The sequence below is a fragment of the Agelaius tricolor genome, unplaced genomic scaffold (assembly GCF_023055355.1).
Source record: "Agelaius tricolor isolate 1412-34295 unplaced genomic scaffold, bAgeTri1.0.p SCAF_5, whole genome shotgun sequence".
In the NCBI taxonomy this organism is placed as follows: domain Eukaryota; kingdom Metazoa; phylum Chordata; class Aves; order Passeriformes; family Icteridae; genus Agelaius; species Agelaius tricolor.
In genome coordinates, this window is record NW_027269265.1 from 50,082,761 (window position 1) to 50,103,842 (window position 21,082).

The 21,082-nt window shown below is 37.7% G+C and overlaps 1 protein-coding gene across 16 annotated transcripts in view; it reads left to right on the plus strand.

Annotated features, from left to right (window-relative positions):
* SOX6 (SRY-box transcription factor 6) overlaps nucleotides 1-18,567 on the plus strand; it is a 370,607-nt gene extending 352,040 nt beyond the window's left edge. For 12 of the 16 annotated variants that reach the window (XM_071427882.1, XM_071427878.1, XM_071427890.1 and 9 more), the window contains 3 exons: nucleotides 1,474-1,707; nucleotides 4,236-4,452; nucleotides 11,639-18,567. In XM_071427882.1, coding sequence (XP_071283983.1) covers nucleotides 1,474-1,707; nucleotides 4,236-4,452; nucleotides 11,639-11,942 — 755 coding nt within the window. In that variant the 3' untranslated portion in view covers nucleotides 11,943-18,567. Of the gene's footprint in view, nucleotides 1-1,473; nucleotides 1,708-4,235; nucleotides 4,453-8,695; nucleotides 8,747-11,638 lie in introns of all 16 variants that reach the window. The other 4 variants (XM_071427887.1, XM_071427891.1, XM_071427892.1 and 1 more) reach the window with 2 other exon arrangements.
* Nucleotides 18,568-21,082: the final 2,515 nt, after the last annotated feature.

Sequence of the window (21,082 nt, forward strand, 5' to 3'; positions counted from 1 at the left end):
AATGTATGTCTTCATCTGGCCCAGTAGTCAGCATATTGCCCTGTGTTGATGGATATAGTCAGCTTGAAACTACACTACATTTCACTGCACAATAAACATGGCTGTCAACACCATATAAAGCAAAATCAATTTATCCTGTATGGTCAGTGCGTTTTAAATGAAATTAATGTACTGTGGACCTGGTGGCAAAAAGGTAGTGTATTAGTTATGCATCCTCTATTTTAGGGCCCCTTTTTCATGCAAATGTGTTTCTTATATAGAATTTTTAGAAAGGTGCGCCTATATAATGCTTTCAATCTGAATTAGGAAAATTGATTTTTGCACAACTAAAAACTTGTGCCTGTATTCAGTAAAACTGCAGTGTTTTGTTTTACGTGCTGTAAGTAATTAATCTTACATTATTTGGCAAATAAACTAATACAGCTACCATCATGAATTTATAAAAAAAAAGGAGGTCTATTGCTGTATTAATTTTTTTGTCAAGTATCTTGCCTTTTCAAGGTATTAAATTATATGACCAGTTTGGTGAGGTCAAAGACTGTCACTCTCCCACTGTAAACACTTTTTGCCTTTTTTTAGCTAAGGTATAGCTCTAAAAACATATCTTATCATCACAACTGCAGAAGTTTTTTCCAGTAAAGGCATGCCTTGGTCATCTGTTTCACCCCTAGTAATTAGTTCTACACCTCAGATCTGCTATCTCTAAACTCCCCTAAGTCTTTGCTGTTTGTGGTCAAGAAACAGGGCTGGATGCATTCAAAATCCTAGTTAGGGCTGGCATGTACAAGCTGAATTGATGGCAGATAAAGACTGGGATACACTATGGTACAGCAGGCATGGAGTTGGGGTACTTGTCTCCCACTCTGAAGTGCTCCAATGTGCTGTGCATGTACTTGTTAGAGGAAGACAGTTTTATTACATATATGTGGTTCAAATGCTTCAAAGCACATCTAGAATACAATTAAAGCAGATGCAACTTTAGAGTGTTCAGCTCCAAATATAATCTGTTCCATACAAATGTACCTGGTGCATGGTATAATTTATTTTATGAAATGTTTGGCACGTGCTTCACTGCTCAAGCAGCAAAGTCGTTGTCAATGGCTTGTGTCAGCAGGCCGACATCAGTTTGGATTCTCAAATGTGACTTCTATGTGAGTTTTATTGAGCATTCAGAGAATGTATTTTATGGTAAAGCCCCAAACGGAAACTTTATCAAATCTCCATGTCTTAATTGGAGAAATATCAGAGCAATTTGTTTCTTCAGTTTGATGTTGGGTCATCTCAGCTACACTGAGACCACTGGTTGGCCCATCTCTCTCTCTTTCTCATAGATCTGGTAGCAGGGGGAGAGAGAGAGAGAGAGAGAGAGAGAGAGCAAAAGAGGCTAAAATAAGCAGAGCACTGAAAGCGCTTTCCTAATGCACGTAATAATGTTTTGCATCCATCTTGTTTCCTCCTGCCCTGACGTTACAGGGAGTAAAGCAGTGAATGGCTCTGCAGCTAAACTACAGCAGTATTATTGTTGGCCAACAGGAGGGGCCACGGTGGCTGAAGCCCGGGTGTACCGGGACTCGCGGGGCCGCGCCAGCAGCGAGCCCCACATCAAGCGGCCGATGAACGCCTTCATGGTCTGGGCCAAGGACGAGCGCCGGAAAATCCTCCAGGCCTTCCCCGACATGCACAACTCCAACATCAGCAAAATCCTAGGTAAGTGCAAGGCAACGGGCAGCAAGCTGTGTTGGCAGGTTTAGGTTGGATATTAGGAAGAAATTCTTTACTGGGAGGGTGGTGAGGCACTGGCACAGGTTGCCGGAGAGGCTGTGGATGTCCCATCCCTGGAAGTGTTCAAGGCCAGGTTGGATGGGGCTCTGAGCAACCTGGTGAAAGGTGCAACCCCCATGGCAGGGGCTTGGAACTGTATGATCTCTATGGTCCCTTCCAACCCAATTTTACAGTTCTGTGAACTTCTCTAATTTTTGGACATATCTTTTTCTGGTGGATGTTCACCAAAATTAGAATTACTGAAACTTATGCAAATGAAGGTTCATGGCTTGTTTTCATTTTTATTCCCTTTCTTTTCCCTTTCTGCCCCTTCCCTCATACTTTTTATTGCCAACAGCATCACAAAATGCTTTAAAACTTAGTAGCATTGAAAAGGAATGTTTTGTGAAATCTCTTGTGAGAATGTGTCCCAATAAAGTCCCAATAACTGCAAGATCCCATTAGAACACACTTGATCTACAAATCACCTGAATGCAATATGGGACTTCCTAGAGTAAATACTGGGATAAAGTTTAAAAAGTACAAAATCAAAATCAGAGGTTTATGTCAGACAGTGCAAAATCAAGAAAGAAACCTGTACATGCAATCCTCACATCCAAAATAATGTTTGGTTCAAAACATTGCAATATTCAAAAAGCTAACCACTAGAAGTGTGCAATTAAAATATTGCTCAGGTAAAAGTCACAGTAGTTAATATTTACTCTGTATAGATAGACACAATCAGGGAATATTCCATGGGTTTTATTTTGTCCCTGTGCAAATAAATGGACTCATTTTTGAGAAATTTTGATTTGCTTTTTAAGACCCCTCCAGAGAATTAGAAACATACGTGAGAATGAGTGGTGAAATGTTAAAACCTATATTTGCTTTTTGAGTCTTTGAAGTGAAAGACAGATTCCAAGTGTAGCTCATAATAAATAAAAGTAAAAATCAAGTTTCCTCTGTAATCATTTTATTGTAAACTCTGAGTTCAAATACAAAGTTTGTTGCATGTTAGTTCAATCAGAGGCAAGAATACATAGAAATAAATGCTACTTTGTCCTGAAACTTCCAAAATCTTTCTTAGTAGTTCTCATATTTTTGTCTACCATATAAGTGAGTTATATGAATAGCCTTTCAGTTTTGTATAAAACCTTCACTGTTTCAGTGTTGGCAGCTGTAGGGAATCTATATTATTTGTGTGCATTCTGTGAAAAAAACTATTAGGAGCATAGTAACTGTATTCATTAAAATGTAAACTTACAGCATAAATATTTCACAAGTGCCAGCAACTGAGTGTTTGTTAACCATGGAATTAACCTGTCAGTATCTGCTCTGCCACAAATAAGTCTATGTCCATATAATATCTGTGCAACTTTTCCAGGACAATGAGAAAAGAGACTGAAATATTAGAACTGACACAGAATATTGTTGGCTTTGGATAATATTTATACAACTTTTCCATTTGTTGATGTATGAAAAATGTTAGTAAAAGAATAGCTTCCACCCACGTTTACCACAGCTGTAATCGTTTTATTCATCTAAAAGACACCAAAAAGCTTTTTTCTGCATTTCTTATTCCCGTCTCTGTTCAAGTGTTTAGATAGCTCCTTACAAACAATACAAGAGATCTGAATACTTTTGCCTCTTCCTGTGTACACTGTGTTAATTTTTAAACTTTTTTATTGGTGCAGCTTTCAATGAGAGTTTACAGTACCTGAAGTGGTGTATATAGTTACAGTGTGCTTTCTGTTTTACTTTTTGTCTTTCCAATGTGAGTTTGTGAAATGTAAGATTCAGTTCTGTGTGCCTATTACATCTGGAAAAAAAATAACATGCATAACAGAATTTAAAATAGGTGTCAGTATTATGCCAAGCTTATATCAGAAGTTCAGTAAATTTAAGATGCCCAGACAGCAAGGGATTGTTCATAATTTTTCTGAATCTACAAGGTTTGATACTCTTTTCCTGCTACATAGCAAGCTATTAATATCTATTAGCAGGAGTGTATAAACCAAATTCTCATAAAAATATCAAAGAAGCCTGTGTCCCTAGGCAATGTGTTAGGCTTTTAACAGTGAAAGTATAGCTGCAGACTTTCCTTAACCACCATAGTGTGCGTGGTATTACAGAGGTATGGAATTACTCACAGATTAATGCTCTTATTGTAAAAAATTAAGTAGTCTGTTTTGCAGCACGAGGCTGAGATTTTGAGACTTAACTATTGATTTTAAGTGCACCCTATTTAATAGAGATTTACATATGCTTAGTCTGCAGCAATATCTGAAAGTCAGGGTTCTTTTAAGATGTCTCAGGTTGTGCAAGCCAATATATGTGCAGACTGATGTAAATTTAAATCAGTTTATTTAATGAACTTAATTAAAATTCATTATGGTGAGAAGGCACGTTGAATTGTGTATGTGCACAGATAAGCCCTCTTTATTTGAGCACTCACTGACATTTTGCGTCCTTAGGATCTCGCTGGAAGTCCATGTCAAACCAAGAGAAACAACCTTATTACGAAGAGCAGGCACGACTAAGTAAGATCCACCTAGAAAAGTACCCCAATTACAAATACAAGCCTCGACCAAAACGCACCTGCATCGTGGATGGCAAGAAGCTGCGCATTGGGGAGTACAAGCAGCTGATGAGGTCTCGGAGACAGGAGATGAGGCAGTTTTTTACCGTAGGGTGAGTACAATTGTCGCCATTGTTTTCCAAGATGGAGCACGCTGTTTGAAACCAAATGGAGTTATCTGTTTAAGTCGCTGACTAATGTCATTTAGAGGGAAAGGGTTTGAACCGGTAAGACCTTATTAAAAACATAAGATGGAATATGGAGCTATCGGCTTGCCACTGAATGCTGATTATGAGACTGATTGTGGAATTCTTTAAAGGCAAAAGAAGTTGTTTCCCATTAGCCTGAAAGGTTTGAATCATGTCTTTTGTGAGTTTTTAGTAAGCTAATCCATTCTGGGTTAGTAATGACTCCAGCATCATTTCCTAAATTAAGAAAAGAACAAAGAGAGAAACACAAAGGATTATTCCTGTGTAGAATAGGAGTCAGGAGAGGGGGAAAAGGGAGAGGAGTAATGGCAGTTGCATGAGGAACACACACAAATGAATGATATCAAGGTATGAAGCTACTAGGAATTTTTTTATGTAGAGAAGTACAAATTTTTTTTTTAATAAGTTTTAGAAGAAGTCTTTCAAGTAGTGCACAGATGGACTGGGTAGATTTATAACTCAAAATGTATTGCCCAAAAAGATCCTGACACAATTTTAAGAACACTGTGAGTGTTTTTAGGGCTATTTCCTCTGGTTTTCAGCAGAGAAAGCAGCACTATGAAACATCTACAGGCCAAGGATAACAAAAGTTGAGTGAAACAACTGCACCATAACTGATTTTTCGCTCCTGTTTCTTTTTTTTTTATGAATTAATCTGTGATGCTCAGTGCTCTAACACAATGTTTCTGGTGATTTACAAAGAGTCTAAAAGCTGTCTCCAGTGCCAGCCTTTCCAAATTCTCAATGTTCTGCTTATTTCTCTAATCACAATAGGCTCCTTTTGTTGGGTACTTCACCACCAGATAATTGACCTTGACGTCGATTATGTGCCCTCATTTTTGGCTTGGGATGCAGAACTCCTGTTGCAGTCAATTATTTTGTGGTACAGCCTGCAACAATGTGGGCTCTTTCTTCAATCAGTAAATAGAAGTGGTTTTGATATCTTGAAATAGCCTTCCAGTCTATAGTTATGACATTGTTTTTTTATTCTTCAGTCTAAGGGAAATTGTTTACTAATAGTCTTCCATCAAAATTGCACATAGGACTCTAAATAGAAATCTGAATTTATATAGCACATCACAAATTATATTCAGATTGAGGGAATGAAATTCTAGCTTACGTCTTCCAAAGCAGATTGACAGACCAAATCACATCTAGACAAGAAATGTAAAAGGAATGCCAAAACAGCAGTCTGAACAATTTGAGAATTGTTTGCTAATTCAAAACAGCATTAAGCAGTAGCATTTTGCACATTAAATGTGATGGCTAAATGGGAGTGAATATTGAGGATGGATTTAAGAAACTCCTAAAAGTGCCCACCTAAAGAGTGAATTCCTATTAAAATATGTATACTGAAAGCTATTCAAAACTAAACTGGTGCAACCCAGATGAAACATTTTTCTCATATATCCACCAGTGTGATCATGAAGACCGTGAGAATGTCACCATTTCTTGAAAGGATTGTTTCCAATTTCTTTTTATGCTAAGTCCACTTCACCATGTTCTATTGATGTTGAAGAAGTTTAAAGTAAACTACCTCTGTGCAATTATATGATGATGCACTGGACTTTACCAAAACCAATGAGTTTTAGTTGTGCAAGTGATGGAAAAGGGAGTATGAAGTCTAATGGATGCATTCAATGGAGATGAAATGAGATCCATGTTGCTGTACAATGTGAATATAGATTTCAGTCCTGAGGAATCACAGGCTGGGATTAAAAAAAAATTATTTTATACTTCCCTGTGACTTCTCACTGTTGTCCCAAATTCCCCTTTTCCCTCAAGAATAATTTAAAACAAACTTATTGGAAGACACCAAGTAAAATTAGTGAAAAAGACAGACTAGAACATCTTTTTGAACTGAAACATAAAGCATGGAATCATTTGTCTCAGCAGAATAGTTTACTAAGTAATGAAAAGCAACATTTCTTCCAAATCAGATTATAACTAAGTGAAACACAGTAAGTGAGCCCATCAGCTTCTTAAACTTACTCTTCCCTGTGTTTAACATAAATATCACATAAAGCATCAGCTGGAACAGTTTTCCTAACTGACCTCACACCCCCATTATTTTTCCACTGTTTTGATGGAACAACATAAATCGTCCTTCAGAACTGTAGACGTGAGAGTTGAGATGCTGTTTCCTCTTCAGAGTGAAATAAGAGACAAATGTGGTTTTTCGGATTGAATATGCTCTGTGTTTACAGTAAATATTTCAGTGGAAGATAGAGAACAAAAGTACAAAATAGACTCCAATGAAATGTGCCAAGTGCTTCATACTGCTTGAAGTACTGCTGGGTTTTTTGGGTTTTTTTTTGTAGCCTTTTTTTTTTAAAGAACAAACCAATTAAATTGGGAATGGGCACACCAAAATGGCAACAAAATATCATCACGGAATAAAAAGATAAGTAAGAGATGTGTGAAGAGTCAGATACACATTCAAAGCAGGTAGCTAAAGGAAATAGTAAAAAGCAAGAAAAATATATTTTTCATAATTGTGTTTGCATTTTTCTTATACCAAAAGTCCATTTATGTTTTAGGCAATCCAGTAAAGGCTAGTTCCTGTCAGACTCCCTTAGGTGAGCCACTGGCTAACACAGGATAATTCTGCTATGGGTAGAACCCCCCACCACAAGCATGGAGTTCTCCATAGCTCAAACTTTTTTGTTGCAAAAGGCTCACACTGCTCACTTCACTGAACCACAGTCTTTGACAAACTTTGGTAAGATGTGAAAAGGGAGTTTAAAGAATTTCAAGATACAAACTAGCCAGGATTTAAAATACAATAGAGAAATAAGCTAATGGGTGTCTATGTTTTGTTCTGATTTTTGAAGAAAAACCTCCAAAGAATTGAATGAGAGTGAAGATTTCTTGGAACAAATTGGCCAGGAAATTAATGTTTTCAGATAATTGTAATTGTAATAGAACAAGATCTGTGAACTGCCAAGTATTCTAAACAACAGAGTGGAACTTACAGTGTGCGTAGGCCTTCTATTGTATCCCTACATGAATGAATTTTGTTCCAAATGAGGCAGATAATGTACAGAAATAATTCATGTTTAATGCAGAGTATGTTAAAAAATTGCTGCTTTCAATATAGGGGAAGCTGAATCTGGAGCCAGCTATGTCTTTAAAATAATTGAGTTATTTTTAATAGTAAAATTATTAATGGAACTTGTGAATGATACCTTCAGCATAAGTTAATCCCAAACAGACTTCAAGTGATTTACAATTTATCCTCAATAGTAGTTTTTTGTAATGCATAAATAAATGTGAGCTAACAAATGGATCATATATAAACCATAAATTCAGGTATTTTAAGTTGAGTCTGTCTTTTGTTGCCTTGTCTTACAAAGATAATTCATTGCTCAGTCATTTTTACAGTCTAATACACTCTAAATAGAAGTATATGCTATATACATTTCTCTGCAAAATGATGTAAGCAGTAACTTTTTTTTTCCTGCGCTTTACCAGAGTAAGATGTTTAGAATAAAGCCTTTATAGTGTTTATAACTACTGTACACACATAGTCTGAATGTTGCTAGGCTATGGTTTTGAATAAGTCTGTAACATTATACTCCTGTAGCTTGAACTTAAAGCAAGTACACAATGGGTGCTTTTGTGAGATTTACTGTTGTTTCATTCCTTATGGGAATGTAAGTTTCAGGGGTGTGTAACATCTGAGCGTTTTGCTTGATGCAATCAATTTCTGCTTCAGACATTTAAATAGCTGTCAGAAAATGGTTGGGAAGGGATCAGAAAACAATGGTCATTTGCCAATTTAAATGTTTGGCTGGTTTGGCAAAAGTCAAAAGAGGAACATTCTCCAGGAAAATACTAAGAATATTAATGCCACAAATTTGTGAGCAGGTCAGTTTGGCTAAGAATTTTCATGTTACTTCCATTTTTATATTTACTTAAGTATTTTGGGCCAAATCTTAAGCCCCAGAGTGGACAGGCAAGTTATCAATGCTGGCGGAGCAGAGGAGAGTGACCCCTAGTAATTGTCCACATGAGGATTTCTAAGCCAAAGAGGAGATGGTGGGGACAGGAGTAGTTTGAAGCCAGGGTAGGTAGAGATTGCCACCATTCCTCATGGATCTGAAGAGACCAGAAGATTAATGTTGCTTTCTGGAAATCTTAACAGGCAGAAAACTTCCATGTGCAACTGAGCTGAATTGTAACCTGTAGCTTGCAGGTAAAGTATGTTTTTATCTCCCCCCTCCAAGGTTCTAAGATGGTAAAACTCTAGCTAAAGGCAATGATTAAATGCGTGGAATTTTATATAATAAAAGAATCCATTAACATGAATGCCTTTTAGATCTAAAAAACATAAGAACAAATAATGGCCAGAGTTGTCGGTTAGGAACTCCAACTCTTCCTTTCAGGGAGAGTAGTGGGAATTTAAACAAATGCTCTGTTTTCCTCCCCAAAAGAACTTAATTACTTAGGAAATGATAACACTCATCTCTAGTAACATATGCCATCCACATAATTTGTGATATTTTAAAATAAGACTTTCTGGGATGTAATGTAGTGGCTAGAGCAGAATTTACAGTGACAACCTGATCAGGTCTAAATAATAACAGGTATTAAATCAGAGGTAGGTGTCCAGTTACAGGGGGTGTGTAGGTGCCCATGTTTAAGTGCTAGCAAATTTTTTGCTAGCAAATGGGTAGCAATTTGAGACTCTTTCCAATTAGGTGGTACAGTTACCACATGTTTACAGTTCCACAGTGAGATATAGGTAATTTAAAGTTATTACCCAGCCAGCAGCAGGCATGCACAGCATGTCTGATTTTTGTTTAACATGTAAAAAAGGACTGCATTTATGAATGACAAATTCAGTAAGCCTTTAACTTTCCTGCTATACCAATCAAGTTCTTTGACAATTAGATTCATTCAGTAGCTTGCCATGCATTTGCCTGGTGTGCTCCCAAGTAAAAATACCTCTGTGAATTTGGCTTCTTTGTGCTCAGATGACCACCTCCATTTATACTTTGAAAAGGGTGGTACTTGTACAAGTCCCACAGAAATGTGGATGTGCAGAAGAGTTCTGCTGACCGAGTTTTAAATACTAGGATTTCTTTTTCCTTCAGGCCTTAACACTGATAACCATCACTTCATCAGTATATCTCACAGCATTGTCTTAAGCAGACTTTTAAAATTGTTCTACTGCTTGTAAAAAGACTATTTGCTTCTGAAAAAACACAAACCTTTTGGGGAGGAGAGGTACAAAGGTGGATATTAGTGTTCTGATACTTAATGCCAGCTGTAACACAGCAGCAGCTTTGTCTCAATCATTCTTGGAGTCAGTTCTACAACTTCTGTTACAGGAGTTGTGAAAACTTTTCTCAAAGCATCATTTGGCATTGATATGATGGTGTTCTTTGATGAACAACTGGTGATGTTTTATTTTGTGAATTTATTTATTCTAAGAAATACTGGTGAAAGATTATTAGATGGGCAGATCAGAAAGAATTAAGTGTGTATGGCCTGGTGACAAGTACATAGATTTTTCTGTTGACCATGTGTGGGTTTCTTTTTCCTTTGCTTTGTGGAAACATTCATTAATGTGATCATTTTCTGTGTCTAAAAGTTGTGGAGGAGATACTTGTGGGTTTTTAGCAGTAATAGCTTATACTCCTGAAAACCTGCAATCCTAAACCAGGAATGTTCCCATGTGAGGTAGGTGTTCAATTTTATGGATAAAGTATTGAAAGATGTTTGCAGAAAATCACTTGCAAGCAAATACATTGCCTGAAAATTGTTTTCACAGAACATTTATCAGACCATTTAAAAAGTGAAAATTTAGTGAAAAATCCCAAGCTGTTTGTAAATCATCTGCAAATCATCATTTGCAAACAGGAGTATAATGACTGTGTCAAATGAATTACTGCGTTTTTGCTCGCTGCTAGCCAGGTGTACGAGACTTACACAACAGATGTTTGAATTTCTCAAGCTGTGCAGAGGCTATAAGAGTCAGGCTAGCAGTACCAGCCGTGGCAGGACTGCAAACTATTTTTGTGGTGTGTTACACAGGGTGTTCATGATTTCACTGTATCACTACCCAAACGACTGCAGCTTCCCTGTAACTCTCTAGTGTGATTTTTGTCAAAATTAGAGGTTGATCAATGAACAATAAAGAATCGACATTTAGAGGTTTTCTAAATAAGCTTAACATTATCTTCTGTATTGATTTAGCCAATGATTAGGAAATTGTGAGACCGGTTTATAAAATGTCCTTTTGAATTTAGCATGGAATGGCATAGTGGTCAAGTTGCAGATTCCTTAGACTATTCAAATGCACCTGACACTGTTTCTTCTGCTAAAATCTATAATAGTTCACTGTTACTGGGTTAATATTGCTCTAAAGAAGGTTGGGAATACATTGAAATGTATGATTCTTTAAATAGATGATGCAAATAGGCATGTATGTTCAATAACTAGTCAATACAAAGTCAGCATCTTCCAGGGCAGATTTGTTTTCTTTTTTTATGAAGTACTTGGCTTCAAAAGCCCCATCTTACACATAAAATCCTGAAAAGCAAATGGCATTCTGATGATGGATCCAAATAAAAATCAAAAGCCAGCAATCAAATGTCAAAAGAATGTCCAAGTGCCATAGGAGTCTACCTGGCTAGTCTACCCGTACTACTGACATAGTAAATTAGATACTTCAGTTTCTCTCTGCTGTTTTAGGTAATCTTGAGGTCCTCTCATTAAAAGAAGCACTTGCCATGAGTTTAGAGGGTTTAGATTTTGGATACATGGTGTCTGTGGTAGCAGGCAGGCATGACAGGATGCCCGAAGGCTTTTGATGGTCTCTGCCCAAGTGCCAGTTTGTATTATGGTTTGAATAAACACGTAGAGTACATGAAAGGGTGTCTGGTAGTGACTGAAAACACTTCATTTCCCAATTGTCCTTTGGGGCAGATAATGAACCAATACCATAGAGGACTCTGAGCCCAGAGGAATACATGGAGCCTTTCTAGGAAACCACCTGCTTTTCCTTCCTTTGGACTTGCAGAAGGTCTTCCCTCCTCTGCACACACAGGCAGTGACACTTGCCTCTTGTTTTTCCTTGCAGACAACAGCCTCAGATTCCAATCACCACGGGAACAGGAGTTGTCTACCCTGGTGCTATTACCATGGCGACCACCACACCGTCCCCTCAGATGACATCAGATTGCTCCAGCACCTCTGCCAGCCCTGAGCCCAGCATCCCTGTCATCCAGAGCACTTATGGTATGAAGACGGACAGCGGAAGCCTTCCTGGAAACGAAATGATAAATGGAGAGGATGAAATAGAAATGTACGAGGACTATGAGGATGATCCCAAATCAGACTATAGTAGTGAAAACGAAGCCCATGAGGCAGTCAGTGCCAACTGAGGAGTGTTCACAGAATTAAAGTACTCAGACTCATTTGGGTTTTTTTGGGGTTTTTTTGAACAAAAGTTCTTAAAGAGCCTGCATGCATGTGTGGCTCCTACAGTTACATCAGCAGAATGGTCTTAAATGTTTCTTATTGTGTGAGACAGATTGTTTCCCTAATTTTTCATGAACTTGGGTTTTTTTTTGTTTTTGTTTTGTTTTGTTTTTTTAATTTAGATGAAGACATAAATATCAGACATCAGGACTTGAGAACTTATATGAATCAATAGCTGTCTTACAAGTCTTACCTTTTGTCTTTTTCCGTTTGGATGCTGATAAAGGTTTAAGTTACTGTTTTAGATGGGGGTTATACATTCTCACTCAGGTATGCTGTGCCAGCCTACAGGTTGTGAATGTGTTTTTATTCTGGATTATTTTAGAAAACAAAAACTGCAGATTTCATATTGTGAAACAGAACAAGTCCGCAAGTGTGCACACCTGTGCATCATAGCTTGTCTTTAAAAAATAGTCTCTGAATTCCATTTTTTTTTTTCCATATGTATAGCTGAACTTCTGATGTGCCAAACTTTTCATAACTTTTGAATCTTAACATTTAAACAAAAAGTCTTAAAGGAGACACTGTAAAGTCTTAGACAATCCTTTGGCATCTTAAAAAAAATTATATATGAAACCTAATTTTTTTCCAGAATATGGTAAAGTACTCAGGAATCTGGAGACAGGATATTCTTAATTAGTGAACATGGTTGCCATAGTGCATGTGCCCAATTGCTTTTGCCTCTTGATGTGCCATTAGTGTGACATTTTAAGTAAGCACAAAAGAGCGATCACCAGCTATGGACAGGCCTGTCTTAGCAGTGTGAGGCCACCTCTGATTACATTCTCTACCCCTTTGCTTTTAACCCTTGCATTCAGTCTTAACACATTTTCTCTTAAATAATTTATTCATTCCAGAATGTCAAGGGTCCAAATACTTAATATTTATTTTTAAAAGTACAGTTGGTGGCATTACACTTACAATTCCTTATTGATATTTTAAAGAGCCTCTTCTTTCCCCTTCCCTAAATCACACAGGTATATGAAAATAAAAGTGCACCTGCTACTAAAATGAACATGACCTTTATGAGTGAGAAATTCACTTGTTCCTCTAACACTGTATGTTCAAGGAGCACTTGTAAACACTCTGCTATATGTATTGCAAAATAAAGTGAGTACTTTTATATGTACATAGAGTACAAATACCCCTAAAAAATGTGTTTATAGTTATAAACCTCTACACTTAGACAGCAAGGGCAGATGTAAAATCCAAACTGCATTTACAGTCCACCATGCTGAATTTTTAGGGCCTGAGGAACCTGTGGCAAATCATGGCTCTGCACTTCATGTTCCCATTGCCACCTGAAGGAACTGTGCTATCTTAAGTATTTATGCAGTGATTTATTGGTGAGACTCCAGGTGGGGGAGGGAGGGCCACTCAAATATCTAATTGCAAAGGTGGGAAAATGGGTCATCAAAAATATTTATTGTATGTTAGTCATGTGGGAATGTGACTCATCAAGAGCTTTGGGATCTTTGGATGTAAGGTGCTATAGAAATTTAAATATCTGTTTGTATTACTTCTAGAAACAATGCAGTTACTGGAGAAAATTCTGGGAAATATGCAAGATTCAATTCAAAGATTGTGAATCTGTTAGATTTCAAAGATGGAGGAGAAACTGCCTTTATTTTTTCCCCTCATTCTCTACTCCTGTTCACAAATAGATCACTGTATATATATATACAGTTCCAATAGGCCTGAGGAATAACTGTGCTGAAGATCCTCAACTCTTTTATTTAGAATTGGCTGTGTTCAGCACAACAGTGATAAATTTAGGCTCGGGCAGAGAGGTACCAGGGGGCCTGGAGCAGCTCCTCTGGAAGTCTTGGAGCATCTTTTCATGGAGCTGCACAGGTTTTGCTTCGGACAACAAAATGAGCCTATTTTAGTAGTAGTCAGGCTGTCCTTGTGCCTCCTGCTCTGCAGACACCCCTGTGAGCTGCTCTGGAGGAGCAATCTCCTTCCTGACAGCCCCACTGATCCCTGTCCTGTCAGAAACAGCCATTTTTGCCACTGTAGGAATTGCGTTTCTATGTGAGAGAACGACCCCCCGAGACAAAGAAGATTGTTCAATTTACAGGACAATTTATAAAGATAATGGCATAGAAACACAATGGTCAAATTTCTCTGACCATTTTGTAATTTGGAACAAAAAAAAAAAGCTATATTTTTAATATTTATTTAACTGTGTTCTGAGTCCATGTCTAATAAGCAATAAACTGGTCTAGCCAAGTCTTCAAAGGCATATGCTGTGTCATTAGCTGGTGAGCGTCCTCTTTAAGCTGGCTAAGGTACTGATAGAAAGTGGTTTTTTTGTTCTTAAAATAGCTTGGGAATTTGAACTGGTTTTAATACATTCAGCTCAGATTGGGGGGAGGACATCATTATTTCATTAAAAAAAAAAAAAGACTATTTATTAATGTCTTACATAATTCTCCAGTTAGAAGTATTTCTCCCTCCCCCCCACGTCACTTTCTCTCTTGCTCTCTTTTTTTTCCTGGTTTTGTTGCATAGGTAGAATGCTGTATTGCTAGCATTGTATTTTATGTAATTATTTTTTTGCACAAAGGCAAACATTTAGATTAGTAGGTTAATTTTTTTTTTTTTTTAATTTTATGACCATGCCAAAATAATATTCTGCAGGCTTGTGGAGAACAAAGGACTGTTCTTTAGGACTGAAACTTGATTTTGCTTGTAGTACAAAAAAAAACACACACTCACAGATGTTGTTTCGTAAGTGTTATAAGCACTGGATATAAATGGTATTTTTTATCACTTCTGACTAATGTGAAACTGTTGTACGAAAACTACATGAACAAAAGTCATCTGTTTCGACTCGTGTGGGCCTGCCTCACAGTTGCCGGATTTGAGTCATTTTTATGTCTTGTTATTTCATTTATTTATGCAAAATACATGTATGTATGAACACTTTGTTTTAGCTCCAGCCCTGCCTCAGTGCTGATGCTCTGTATGTTAAAGCCACATTCTCGAAAATGACTGGCTGTTCAGGAATCACCAGCTGGTAAAAATTGCATTTACTGGCTGGGGGAGTGGGAGGAACATATTTGAATCTGAATTGTGCCTATGAGCGTGTTATTCTATTTATTAGCCGACATTGGCTCTAAAATGTCAGTAGAAATCAAGGAAGGACAATCATAAGGATGAAACCCAACATTTTTACTTTATTAATCGGAGCTCAAAACAAAGTTTTTTGATGAATTTGCCATCTCATTTTAGATTTTTTTTAAATTGTGTAAATATAACATAGGAAATAGAATTTTATTTTTTGTTCATGGATACTTAGTGAAGTATAAGTTATGTATTTACTTTTGTTCTATATCAGTGTATGTTGGTCCATATTAAATGCTGACAAGTCACTGTACCTCATGTAGATGCTGAATTTACACCCGCAGTGTGAGCGCAGTATTGTGGACCTGTAGCTGGGACAGCAAGATGCCTCACTTGTGCTCTCTCTGATTTTTAGTAGCATATTCCACAAACAGGGAATACTTTCTTCTTTTTTTAGAAAGTTGATACATGAAACATGCCAAATTTTGGCCACATTTGATGGGAAACACAGTCTTCTGAATCCAAGTAAAACCAATGAGATATTTTACTTAACAAGAATGACATTTGGAAGTCAAAAGCATATCCCTGAAAGATTAAAATGACTGAAATGGCCCTTGCAATGCAGGCAAGACTCGGTGATATCAAACCTTTATGTTGTACATCCATTTAATCATGTTATTGTTACATTAGGCTATAAAACCAGAGAAATTGTTCACACAATACACAAAGAGGATTCATGGAATTGCTTCTTAAGCTTTGTGTTTGAGGCCCCTTAGAAACTGACTGGAAAAATAACTCCATTCAGGAGCACTAATATAGTAATACTATTTTCTCTGTGAACAGTTTATTTAATTAACAGATACAATATATTTTCTTTTGGAAAATTATTAAATACTTATATTCAAGAGAAGGAGACTCCCCAAACAGTCTGGTACCAGCCAGAATAGTTCACTTCTTTTATAAAAATGGAAGAGAAAGGTCCCAACAGAAACCATACTCCTTTCCAGGGTTTATGTGCAGAAACAAGTCTGGAGAACTGGCCAGATTCTGGTCTGCTTGTGTGTTTGGGCATCACCATTTAGCTTGTGAAACCACCTGCTGAGCATTCACAGGATCCTGACACAGTGCTCCTAAATCAGTGTACTCAGGTGCAGGGGGAGGGAAAGACTCTGGGATGGCTCTGGGATGGAAATGCAAACCCAACAGCAGCAGCATTAGTCCCAGTAAATACACCACCCCGGGCAAAGTGCACAGCAGCCAGCTGTGAGCAGCCTCTGCTTTGGATAAACACAACACAACCACCTCCCAGTGCCATCTAAGCTCCAGGCTGGCTTTCTGCACTTTGTTTTTTGGCCACATCAAAGGCATGGCATTTCAAAATCTCCTCCCAGCAGAACATTCTACAAGATTTAGACCCCATCCTCCCCCAGAAAATCACCTACCTACCTGCCTGACATGAAGCATGTTGGTGCTTCCACAGTGGTCAAGAGGAGCAGTGCAGTGCTGGTGTTAAGTGGGGTGAGCTTTGCTGAGCCAGGGTCACAGTAAGAACAACTGCACTGGAGATGCAGCCAGCAGGATGTATTGATAGAGTTCTTCATGTTTTTATGAGAAGTTAATGAATGGGCTTGGACCCCTTGGTGTTTTGCATGCTTTTTTAAGATTCAAGGTGGCACTTAAGCATGTTCTTTTAAAAGAATAATACTATATGACCTCATTTGATCATTTACAAAACACTTTTTCCTTTAAAAGAAACTTCTTCTAAACTTTTTTGTTTTTTGGTACAACCCATTAAAATCTGTGATTTTTCTCAGATCAAGATACATTTTTGATATGTAGCAATGCCCTGCTACAGAAGGAAAAAACAATGCATATGCAAAATAATTTCATTTTAATCCGAAGCCCTTTCTTAACTACCAGAATTGTTGGAAATGGTGACAAAGAAGTATTCTGAGATTTCACACAGTGGGTAAAAAGGGGTAGGGTGGGGTGAACTGGGCTGAAGGAAAACTTATCAAAATGGTATTTATGGCAATATGAAAGCTATAAAGCAACTTAGTGACATGGCTTGCTTTGTAATTTCCGCTTTCTAAAAACCACAAGTGAGGTCCTTGGTGCTCTTGGAATATGGGGAATGTGCAAATATTTAACTGTTTGTATGCTGCACATTGCAGACCTGCTAGTGTGCATTCTCCGTTTGTCTTCCTTTGTTATTTGTGTTTTGCTTTCCAGAAAGCAATGTTGTTTTTTTTTTCTTGTACCTTTCTTCAGCTTGTAGCAAACTAGAATGCTTAGCATTTATGTTCATTCATTATTGTATTTCCCATGTAAAATTTTTTTTTATTACATTAAGACAAGCTTATAAGCTGTTACTACATAACTTATCTTACTGTAACTCTTATTTCCTGACATTGTAATTTGTTTGTGATGTATATTGTGAGATTGTACTCTATGTTAATTTAATCAGCACAATTCACTGACATGCTGGACTGACATGCTAGCTGCTGTTTCAAATTGTAAAGTTTGTGTAGAGCTGTTGGGACAACTGAGACTCTCTTGTCAAGGTACTATGCTTTGATTCCTATAGCAACACCCTGGGTGCAGCTCTTACTGGCGAGGGCTGCTTGTTTAACAGCCACTGGCTACTTAATGGGCAGGTTTTCTTTGTAGAAATTCTATATACAGTGCAGGTACCTACCTGGGCCCATGGCCGGTAATTATTTGGGCGTTTAGAGGAAAAACTAGTGTCTATTGCTGCTTTGAATATGTTTTAAAGTCTGAAAATGTAAATAGTTTATCAAAAAAAAAAATCTTGTACAGTCCAGTGTAAAGTTTTTAAATGAACTTAAAGGTTGCCATCACATCTCACACTCTCCTCTTGATACAGTAAAAAGAAAAAAAAAGAATGAAAAAAGTTTGCTAAGGATATTGATTAAAGAAAAAAAATCTGTTCTCAGATTAAAAAAGAGAATAGTTATTCTTAGCTCTGCTTCATTGCATAAACAGACTTCTTGGATTTTGTTGTGCAGTATTGACGTGAGGTAAATTAAATATTAAATAATCTTTCAGTGGTACTTTTAAGAGTCTTCTCCTCCTCTGCCTCAGTTATTGATGGAAAAGACAAAATTGAAAGACACTGTCCATATACAGTATGTTCTGGTGTACGTTGGCACCTTACTTACATGTTTCGGGTGGGAGGGATTTTTTAAAGTTTTTTTCTTTTTTTTCTTTTTTTTTTTTTTTGCACAAGGTGCTTTCCTGATATGTTAAACATGTCATCCTTGGGTGATACAGTATATGCCATGATAGGGGTTTAGACCCCTCAGGGGAGTGTCTATAAGACTGCCTATTTATGCTCATTTACCTCAAGACTGTCCTCTCTACCCTTAATCTATTCACCATCACTCCATCTTTTGTACTGCTGTTGACACTTACAAATTAAAGATAAATTTTGTTTTACGAGATGTGTGTGTGATTTCTTCTATGCATCCCTTATTCCTTTGAATTTAGTATTAAAGACTGACCACGATGAGTTGATGGGAAAATGCAACTAGGCCTGTTCAGCTGGCCTCCTGTAAATTTGGTGACTGAATTTTACAGCTCTTATGTTTTGCCCACGCCTTTCTAGTCTATGAAGGCATTTTCCAGCCTCTGAAATGCATTAACACCATATGCTGTAAAAGACATGCATGATAACCAATCTAATTTGACAATATACACTCAATACTGTCAATTTTGTGTGCAGGAAATGCTGTTGGTAACAACATAATCTCAGAAGGATTTTTAGTGAGTAGAAATGAGACAAAACAGTTCTCATGTTTCTTCTTTCTTTGCCTTCCCCTTTTCCGCTGCATATAACTTAAAACAAACTAACCAAAGTTAAATAACAAAAAGCCTCTAGTGCCATATTGCCATGTCTGTAAATTGCTGCCATTGGTGTGTTGTGATTGGTTTCTGACTTAGCAATTAGTCATGGTTCTCATAGGAAAATAATAAATTACATTGAAGCGTACTGTACTGGGGCAGAAATGTAACAGAGCCTTTTGGCTGCACATGACATCAGATTCCAGTCAAGTTTCAGCTGGTGCACAAACCACCCTGAAACATCCAAGCGGGACAGAATCCTTTCTTCCTTGGAGAGAGCATCATACATGGACTTCCCAAAAATGACATTCTGCACTATGAATCTCTGTGGTGGAATACTTCAAAGTCAACAGTGGATGGTAATGAGGAGTCTCACCAACACGTTATAATGGAGAAATACATAAATATTGACTTGTGCAATTTAATTCAATTTATTTCCTCTGTTCCCCCAACACACCTGTTGCCATGTGATTTTTCTCCTTTTTCTTACCCGAATCTGCACCTGTGAGGACTGATCAGTAATCTGGAAGATACTGGTGTTGTCAGCTGGGTTGTTACACAAGTACAATGAAAATCTAACCCAGCAAGGGCTACAAAAGGTCACTGCTTCCTGCAGCAGTAAGGCACAAACTGTTCATGTGACATCTCTAGGTGTCAATCTAAAAATTGCCATGCAGGACAGGGGCTTGTCTCCACATGTACAGCACTCTTCTGGACAAGGCTGTGTGTTGGGGGCTAACCCATACAGCAAGAGCACCACATTGCTTTTTCCTGGTGCTGGGGAGAACAGCACCTCAAACCAACTTGCTGCAATAAATATAATAAATAAGCTCCTAAGTTACCATGGTTATTCCAATCATCACAGGAGGGCCCTACTGCACTGGAAGCACCAAACAAGTGACAGAGCACAACAAATACGAGAACTGAGGTGCCCCTGTTGCTCTGGTCCTTTCTCCTGCTCTCAGATGTTTCTCCCTCTGGCTGAGCACAAGCTCTGCTCACCAGCTGCAGGTTCCCTCAGGATGGCTGCTGTTTGGGGTTTCCAAGATTCCAAGGTGTGGCACGAGCCTGTCTCCCTGCTGGGATTTTCCCATGGTGATTAACTGCTACCACAGTAGCCCAACAGCAGCAGCTCATAGGGATTGGGAGGAGGAGGAAAAAGTAGTAGTTGATTTATATCTTTAATATATGGTTTATAATAGAAAATATGAGCTCCAGGTTGTGTCTCTGAGCAGTTAATGACCAGCTGGGTTAAGGGCCTTCAAATACTGCCATCGGTCATTGGCTGCCAGGAAGTATCCTTCCTGTCATCTGTTATTCCTTAATTGTATCAAGACCCACTAGAGCAGAGGACTGTTAAAATCTGTGGATTAATTGGAATCTGACCCTCAGTAAGTTCTAATAATATCAAGGCCGTTTCAGGTTAGCACTGGCCTCCTTGACATGACAGTCCATAACAAACTTCTTCAGAGCTGTTCTGCTTTGTATTAATGCCTGCTGGATGACTGACACACTAAACCATAATTGCTCTGTAGAAATCACTGTGGTCAGCTGTATTAAGGACTACTTAGGGACAATTTAATTTATTTTGACACCATAAAGTTTAAAAGCTTCTCTAACTTCTATTAAAACCTCTTGGACTTTTGGTTGCTCTTGTAATTCATCAGCAAAGGATCACTAGATAAGAAAAAGGTTTATTATTAGAGCTTTAAATAATGCTCCTCAAATAATAAATTTGTAAAAGAAAAGTATGTTAATTATTTGGGTCTTTTTTTTTGCCACTCTTCTGGACTCTCAAGATGTGTGAAGAAACCAGGCAAGCATTTTAATTTAAACTTCAAAAATGGGATGTGAGCTCAAAACTTGCAAACATTAAGTGTAAAACCCTGACTCTTGCATTACTTCCACAACTTCCAAATAAATTTTATGAATAAGGTATCTCACACTTCAGATGCATGAGCAAGCTTTCTTTTAAGTCAGGCCACAGGGACTGTATTTCAAAATCAGAAAATATAAATATTCTGTTATGATCCAGAGCGATGCAGCAGAATCCTAGCCTGCAAGACACTGCAACCACCAAGTGGAAAGGTATCTCTGTCACTAAGCCCCC